The sequence below is a fragment of the Typopeltis vanoorti genome, chromosome 15 (assembly GCF_054136105.1).
Source record: "Typopeltis vanoorti isolate ZY-2024b chromosome 15, IOZ_Tvanoo_1.0, whole genome shotgun sequence".
NCBI lineage: Eukaryota > Metazoa > Arthropoda > Arachnida > Uropygi > Thelyphonidae > Typopeltis > Typopeltis vanoorti.
In genome coordinates, this window is record NC_143563.1 from 26953241 (window position 1) to 26962559 (window position 9319).

At 34.5% G+C, this 9319-nt stretch overlaps 1 protein-coding gene across 1 annotated transcript; it reads left to right on the forward strand.

Moving 5' to 3' along the window:
• Positions 1-842: 842 nt before the first annotated feature.
• On the forward strand, positions 843-7720 carry LOC150098534 (uncharacterized). Its single transcript, XM_090405324.1, has one exon. It carries the CDS (start codon positions 965-967, stop codon positions 1874-1876), a length of 912 nt encoding a protein of 303 aa, XP_090261450.1. The 5' UTR covers positions 843-964; the 3' UTR covers positions 1877-7720.
• The last annotated feature ends 1599 nt before the right edge of the window (positions 7721-9319 follow it).

Consider the following 9319-nt stretch of genomic DNA (forward strand, 5'->3'; position numbering starts at 1 on the left):
CACATTTGGAAGAACAACAGAACAGAAAATTGTGCACTTTGATTGGAAAAGATCTGAGTTCGGTTCTTATCATGAGAGGAATCTTTATATGGGCTTTTTCAGCCATGAGAACACACACAATTTACAGACTAAAAATACTGTTATTAGTGGGGATGAATGGTAGATGGTATTGATGGTAGTAGTTTCATCTGTAGTTGAAGAATTAAGTAGTGGTGGAGATAGCAAGACGTATCTAGTGGATCAGAGGTAGAGAGCCCTCTCACAATGAGTCATTGGAGGTGTCACATTTTAGTAATAATAATAAAATATCAACTGGTCAAATGTATACTGTATAGTCTGTACTCTATTGTAGGTTAAAGAAAGCCCTATGTCATACTGATGTAATCATTTGGGGATCATTCTTAAATGATATCACAATCCACAAAATGGAATCAACAATTTGCATAATCAGACCAGGTTGTAAATGATATCACATTTCTTTTAAGACTCAAGACTTCTCTCACAAAAGGTCAGCTCTGCATGTCAGAAAAAATGATACACTCACTTTAATAATTAGAAATGATATTTTAAAGGCAAGAAGTAAATCAATAATGTTTGTATCACAGTTTGATAAAAATATTAACAGGAGCTATTTGTAATATATATGTATAGTAAAATTCTAAGGAAATTTGTCTGTTTATCGTAGCATTGCTTTTTTTTTTTAGTCCACTCATTCCAAAGTGGATCATCTTTTGAGAATTGCAACTTGTCTTAATTTCTGTTCTCAGCACTATTTGAAATGTGTGTGTGTGTATAAAATTATAAATTTTCTTTAATTTTTCAGGTGAGAAGAGGAAAAAAAGCAACATTGTCATTGTGAAGAATAGCAAATTAAGCTATATAGTAATATCAGGGTAATATAAAGTAATTTGCTTTTGTAATATATATTGTAAACATTGCAGAGAAAATATCCAGCAAAGTAAATATGGATATTAACTCACAAACCACTGAAATTCCTATTGTGAGGGCTTCCCAGGAACATAATTTGCAGGGAGAAGAAAAATATTCTCTCCAGGTAAAAAAAGAGAGAGAAGAGGAACATTTTGCATCATCTTTTGGAAATAATCAGACTTCTACTATTTTCAAAGAAACCATGAGAGAAATTTCTGAAAAACCATTATCTGGAGATAAGCCAAAGAAAAAGGAAAGCAAATTTCATAAAGTAAAGCGTTTTCAGTGTAAACTATGTGATAAAACAATTTCTGGATTGTCTAATCTAAGAAGACATAAAGAAGCTCATACCCGTGAGCGACCTATTTGTTGTGAAATATGTGGCAAGAATTTCCATGCAAAAAGTTTAGAACGGCATAAATTAATTCATACTGGTGACAAACCCTTTATTTGTCCAATTTGTAAAAAATCCTTTTCACAATCTTCTAATCTTAAAAAACATTTATCAGTTCATAGTCAAGCAAAATCTTTTTCTTGCTCAGAGTGTGGCAAGACTTTTTCAAATGAAAGGCATCTAAAAAGACATAGTGCAGTTCATAATAATGAGAAATCCTATCATTGTTCAATATGTGGTATGTCTTACACACGATCCTACAATCTAAAAGCACATTTATTAAGTCATACTAAGGAGCAACCTTTCTCTTGCTCTGTATGTAAAAAGACCTTTACACGTCCACATCACCTTAAAACACATTTATTAACACATAGTGGTGAAAAACCTTTCTCTTGTTTAACATGTGGCAAGTCCTTTTCACAATCAGCTACTCTAAAAATTCACTTAGTACGTCATTCTGGTGAAAAGCCTTTCTCTTGTCCACAATGTGACAAGGCCTATGCATGGCTAAGTAGTTTAAAAGTACATTTACTAGCTCATGAAAAAGAGTAGTTTATTAATATGCATAACAAGAATGTGCATTATCTCAAAAATAGTATACAGGAAAATTTCAAGCGAATTTTGTTTAAACAAAACTTGTTTTGAAAAATTTGCACTGTGTAATCTCAAAAGTACTTCTTTGCATTTAGAATTTTTATGTAGACACCATTTTTTGCTTTCACAGTTTAATAAAGAATTTTCAGTCTGCACTCATCCAAATTACCTGAACAGGAATTCGAGAAACATTTCTATTGAGGAAAATTATCTCAGCAGGATTATAACAAAAATATATTCCGCTTAGGATGATATAAAGGTACTTATGAAGTTATCATTGATAAAATTTGTTATGTTTTTGAGAAATCAACTCTTATTTTAAATGCTATTCACTATGTACTCTTGAAATTTATAAAGAAAACCAAATAGTTTATTTGCTAAGAATTTCTATCTTGTTGATTTAAATGGCATGAAAATGACGAATAAAACAATTACTGTCTTAAAAATTCAGGGTTTTGATATCATGAGGAACATTAATTTTTTCACATATGCTTTATTTGTATTGCACATTAAATAATGGGGTAATTTTCACAGCTGTTCTAGATTGATTGATTGCATCTTTCTTAGAAGTGCATATATTTACCTGAAATACAGTGATACCTTGGCTAATGAAGATAATTTGTTCCGGAATCACATTCTTTAGCTGAAACGTGATTTCCCGTAGGTTTCTATAGAAAATCTTTTAATTCGTTCTGGATGCTGCCTACTATTTAAAGATAAGTTGTATAAAATAGTGAGAAGCACACTATAAAAGGGCAAAATCTTACCAAAGTCTGTGATGAACAGCTACCCAATTAGATGAAGGAGAATGGAAAGTAGAATGAAAAACTGATGGCCTTTACACTTCATTAAACTGAAAATATCTACACAATGTTTTTACTATTCTTCTTCCAAATTTTGAACATTTATTCAAGGTAAGTCTCCTTTTCTTCAGTAGCTGGCCTCTGTCTCTTTGCTAAAGGAGAAGTCAAAAATATGTCCAAAGTTGATTGAACTTCTCTTTCTTTGAGAATGTTTTTAAAGTGATTCAGACACTTGTCTTCACCCAACGCACAAAGTGTTCACTTCAGCTTTGTTGGGATGCACTTTGTAGCCAAAGACTGAAACTCTTCCCAGTAGTGCAGCATTTTTTTAATGTCACCTGTTGGCATTCTTCCCTTTTTATTGCTGTCCTCCGCCTCTGATGAGCACTCTTTATCTTCCTTGTCTCTTTCCTGATTCAGTTGCTTTTTCAACTCTTCAGAGATCTTCTGTTCTCAGATCTTTTGAGCATTCTTCAACTAATTCTTCTACATCTTCTTCATTTACCTCCAGTAATGCTTTGCCCAAGAGACTATCTTATCTACAATGTCAGCATTTTCAGCAGCAAGTTCCGCAGCAGCATCTTGAACACTGAAAAGCACTTCTCATCTTGCAGCAGTCTAGCCATAACTCTTTCCAGGCAGCATTAAGTGTTCTAACTGAACACTTCGTCCCATGCCACTCCGTCCCACTTGAATAGCATGAAGGATATGATAATGATCCTTCCAGAATTCCCTCAGAGTCAGACTGGTAAATGAAGTTGTATCAAAACATCTTTGGAACATGTGTTTTGTATACAATTTCTTAAAGTTTGATATGACCTGTTTGTCCTTGGGTTGCAAAACAGATGTGGTGTTTGCAGGAAGAAATTTTATCTTGATGAAGTTAAATTCTGCCTCCAAATCTTCTTCCAAGCCAGGTGGGTGCCCTGGAGCATTGTCCAGAAGAAGCACGGCCTTTTCAAGCAAGTTTTCTTCTCTCAGGTACTTTTTCACCATGGGCCCAAACACCTCCATGATCCACTCTGTGAATATGCTTCTTGTTACCCATGCCTTGGTGTTTGACTTCCAATAAACACTGAGCATGGGCTTGCAAACATTCTCCTTGAAAATTCTTGGCATCTCAGAGTGGTAGACCAACATCAGTTTAATTTTGAGATCACCATTTACATTAGCACAAAATAAAAGAGTTATTCTATCTTTCATAGGTCATTTGCTTCCAGAACAACCCAGTTTCGTCACAATTAAACACTTGTTCTGGCTTGTATCCATGAATGATGGTCCACTCTTGAAATTCTCTAACACAACTTCTCAGCCTCCTCTTTATTTGCACTGGCTCCTTCTCCATGTCTAATTACACTATGGATCCCTGACCTTCTCTTAAACTTCTTAAACCATCCTATGCTTCCTCTGCTGTACTGTCTCCTGCCACATTTTTCTTCAAATTTTCATAAATCATTTTGGCTTTGCTGCAGATCATATCTTGAGTCGTAGTGTCACCAGCCATTTGATGCTCATTTATCCAGATCATCAGAAGCTTTTCCATTTCTTCATTCACAGAACTTCTTTGGGATTGAGAGGCCATGGTCTTTACACCAGCTGCAACTGAAGCTGCCTTAATCTCCTCCTTTTTCACAATTGTAGCTATTGATGATGATGCTATGCTTGACTGCTAAATCCACAATTCTGACTCCTCTTTCATATGCTGAAATTATTTCTTTCTTTTGCTCAATTGTGAGGAACTTTCTGCTTCCCTTGCTTACTTTTTTTTGGACCCATTGTCAAGAAAATTTTTTTCTAAAAAATATAAAAGAAATATTACATATAGCATATTATTTCTTTAATTGGATAAGAATAGAATTTAATAATTATAAATTAACCCCCCCCCATAGTAGAATTTAGCCAAGTAAAGAATAAATGCTATCACACTTACCCAGTGGCGGCTGGTGACAATAGAAACAGGTGGGGCCAGGGGCCAAAAACAACTTAATTTTTTTTATATTTATATAATGGTTCTATTATTGATTTATAGTTATTATTTCTATTACAGCAATGTTTAGTCAGACTCCACTGATGCATTGAGCTATTAATTTTTTTAAAATTGGAAAAACGAGAAACGTTTTTCCAATAAACTATCGATTTTGTTCACAGTTAAAATATATTGTTTATAGACGTAATAAAAATTTAAACTTTAAAATAAATTATAACAAAAAACAACAACAATAATTAAACACACTAAAAACAATACAACAGAACAACAATGAGAATAAATAATAAGACAATGAAAGAATCATGTGCGTTATTTACATACAAACGCAGTGATTGGGCCAGACTAAACTGGCCCAAGATAACTGTTACGCCTGGTTAACAAACATGATCGCTACTGCACGTACCTCATACATGCCCTGTGTTCTACACATATAAAATAGGGCCAACCATGGCCAGCCCCAGAGACCATACTAAGTCACATTATACAATATTGCCACAAAACTCTACAGTAATTTTTTTATTAAACAATAAAACAGATCAACAATGAGAATAAATAATAAGAAAATGAAAGAATTGCGCACTATTTACGTACAAACACAGTGATTGGGCCAGACTAAACGGGCCCCAAAATAAGCATTGTGCCTGGTAAACAAGCATGATTGCTAGTGCACATAATTCACAATCAAAGAATCACGTACTATGTACATATGTGCAACACAATAACTGGGCCAGACTAAACTGGGTCCCAAGATAAGTGTTGCGCCCGGTAAACAAATACGATCGCTAGTGTACATGCTCTGTGTTCTACACGTATAAAATAGGGCCAACCATGGCTGGCCCCAGAGACCATGCTAAGTCTCGTTATACAATATTGCCTCAAAATACTACAGTATTTTTTTTTATTAATCAATAAAACATGTTGGAATTGCATCAAAAAATAATAATTACAAGAAACATTTTTTAAAACTACAATTATTGGGCTACTTATACAAATATAGGTGGGGCCCGGCCCCTATAGATGAGCCCCCCCCTGCACTTACCTCTCGCATTCACAGCCACACGGAGCGTGCACCATACTGACACTGGTATGAGGCATCTCACTTCTCGCTGTCTCAAACGTAAACAATCCAGTCAGGTTGGTGGGTCTCCCCTATGTGATGTGGTCAGCTCATTTCTTTGTCACACACACATACAGATGGAAAAGATAAGCTCCTGGAATGTTCCGACCATTCATGTTTGCTGCTTTATGTTACCGTGTGCATCCACTAAAACATTCGTTAGCAGAGTCTGAAAAACAGCGAAAAAAATCTTCGTTAGCAGGGTCACTCGTTAGCCGAGGTATCACTGTACTTATTACCTTCTTTCACAAAAGTTCATTGTATGCTATACTACCAAAAATCATGTGACATGGGCAGATTTAAATGAAATGTCTTTATTGAAGAAAATCATTTTCTTGCCTTTGTACCTAAATACTGTATGCTCACAGATGCCAGACTCTTCGACACTTTTTGTACATGTCATAAAAGGAAGAATCCATTCCGATATTAGGGTAATCAGTTTATCTTGTGGGATGAGTTGTTTATTATTACATGTCGGAAAATTAACTTTTTTTTAATGGACATTGTAATTTTAAAAGTACAAGCAAAATAGTTACCACTATTTTGCTTGTATAACAGTTGGAAAATTGAACGTACAAAGCATGTGATTTTGCATATTTTTGATCAATTCGTACATCATTTATTTCTTTCTCCCATTCAGCATGAATTGACTATTCTTGGCAATTTGCCAGACCTGGTTCTATGAACTGTGGGCATACAATAGCCTAAGTGCCACTCAAAATGTTGATTTCAAGTTGAAAGTTGATGAAATTGTTCTAACTCTCCTTTACATTATGTTAGTTTTTTATGTTATATTTTTACCAGTCAGTAAGACTCTCTCTGCTGTGTCTTAATTTGGTATTCTATTAAACTCCACAAATGTTCCACAGGGTTCAGGTGAGGTCCTGCTGGTCAAATTATCGTTCTGGTATTCTTTCCAAACCATGTATTTACTGTTTTATGACACTATGCTGTTGTTTTTCAAGTGTTACCATAAGGTAAGATGTGCACAATTGCCTACACTTAACTATATGTGAATTTATTGTTCAGCATTCAAGATTGAAATTAGTTTGCATGATGATCTCCTTTACAATTTGCATGTTGCCCAGTTGTGTACATTTTTCTGCAACTGATGTATACTTTTGGTTAATATATATCTGTTTTGTTGTAGGTCAAAATATTGTTCAGATGATATAATTTGGAAATATTACATTATTTTCACTCACTAAGAAGAAATCCACTTAAAGCCATTAGTGACTCAGGGTTTAATCTTGCGGGGGGGGGGGGGGGGGCAAGCTGAGTAGACTATTTGAGAATACATGCTATGCATCTCATACAACCTATGAATGATAAGCATCTGCCATGATAGCTAATTCATATGTAGTACAGAAATAAAAGACACAACACAACATAAATAAAAGAAAAATGAATTTTATTAATTAGGAAAAGATTTTGGGGAAATTTTCTAGCATTTTTTTCCAATTTTTCTTTGGGACCCCCCCCCCCTGTGGATGCACCACTGCTAAAAATAAAAACATTTTGATTTTTGCATTTCACATTTTTAGTAGATTTCATTGCCCAATGCACTGATAAGTACAACTTTAGTACCTAAAGTTAGAGAAAATATTTTAATATAAGTTTTGCTTACATTTTTATTTCTTTGTTTTAGAAACTCCTGCTGTAAAAACTGCAACTTAAATATGGTTTACTTTCTGCTTTATAATGTGATGATTCACCATAATTGAAATTAGGAATTTGGTGTATTAATTCCAGATTATTAAGTGAAATCTGATAATTACATTTAGAATGTGTTATGTAGAAATGAATTTCTGTGATTCATGTCCTTAAATTATTAAATCAGAAATTTCTTCTTAGTTATTGAAATAATTATATTGATCACAACTATTTAGTTTCTCAATAAAATTATTTTTGTAATGTATATAAACTAAATAGATATGTTTATTAATTTATCATTAATTATTAACACTGTACAACACTTACAATTTCATTACTTAAACTGTACTAGACAGTACAAGGACAACTCTCATTCTAACCATAAAAGTTCTGCTTTGAGTATAATTAATATAGAGAAATGGATTGCAAATGACACAAAGTGAAATAAATGTACCATAGAGCATCTGTTTGTGGTATATTTGTTTAAAATATGTGCGTGTGGGGGGGGGCAGTATTTAATGCCATTGCTAATGTCTTAATATTTTGGAGATGGAATTTTCTAAATTTGTCTTGACAGATATTCATTTTTCATAAGAAGGTAAAATGTTGCCTCTAAGAGGGAAGAGTGATTTTTAGTTAACTAGCAAGTTTATATGTGAGATTGACATTGCTGGACAAAGAGGAGTTTGGGATGGAGGGTTCATAATATAGGGGATCATTTTTAGTTTCTGCTGTTTAGTGGCTTCTATGGAGGTAGGAAGTAATGGCAAAAAAGCAAGTTAATCAATTTGTCATATTATGGTGTGATAAATGCTGCCAAAACGTGTATTGTGGATGATAACCAGAGTTCTTTCACCATGTCAATTAATTTGGTAGCACAATTTCACTTCTTTTAAAGTACAAAATGTGCAGCATTTTTTATTTTTTTTTTTGTCTGTCTGTCGGTTCTTCTGATGTTTTAATTCCTGAATTTCCCACTGGATGAATTTTATTGAAATCTATTTGAAATCCTGACTAAAATATACTTTCTGATTAGAAATATCAGGACAACTCTTTATAGAGTGGATATGGCTATATACATCACAACCATGGTTCCTACAGGTATAAAAGGGAACACAGTCTTGCAATCTTAATTGACAGATGATAACAGTAAAATGGGCCATATTGAAGAGCTCATTGAACTTTCAGTGTGCTACACACTATCATAGGCCACATATATTCACAGTCCTGGACAGCCAAGCACTGAAATGCATGGTGCAAAGATATCGCCTGTCCTTAGTTGAAACACTTGGTACCATGTTCTGAAATGGCTTTGCAAGTAACGGGAGCACCCTGGCTGTTTGTTTGGAATTGAAGAATATTGCTCTCCATGTTCACACAGAAGCAGCAAGGGCAATGTCATATTGAGTGGATTGGGATAAATCTTTTTACCATTGGACTGGATGGAAACATTCTCTGGAGTGATGAATCATGGTTCAATATCTAGCATTCCGATGAATAAGTTTGATTTGGCAGATGCCACCAGCCCAAAAGTATTGTGCATACTGTGAAGTTCAGTGAGGGGTAGACATCATGGGCTGGAGCTATTTTTCTTGGTTTTGGGTGGACACTATTTCCATTATTGGGGAATCTTAATGCTGTGACCTATAATTGGCATTCTAGACAATTCTGTGCTTTCAACTTTATGGCAACAGTTTGGTGAAGGCCTTTTCTTGTATCCAGATAACAATGCTCCATCCTTAAAGCAAGGTCTGTGGAAGAATGGTTTGATGAGGTGAGTGTTGAGAAACTCAACTGGCCTTCACAGAGCCTTCAAACACCAGTGGGATAATTGAATTGGC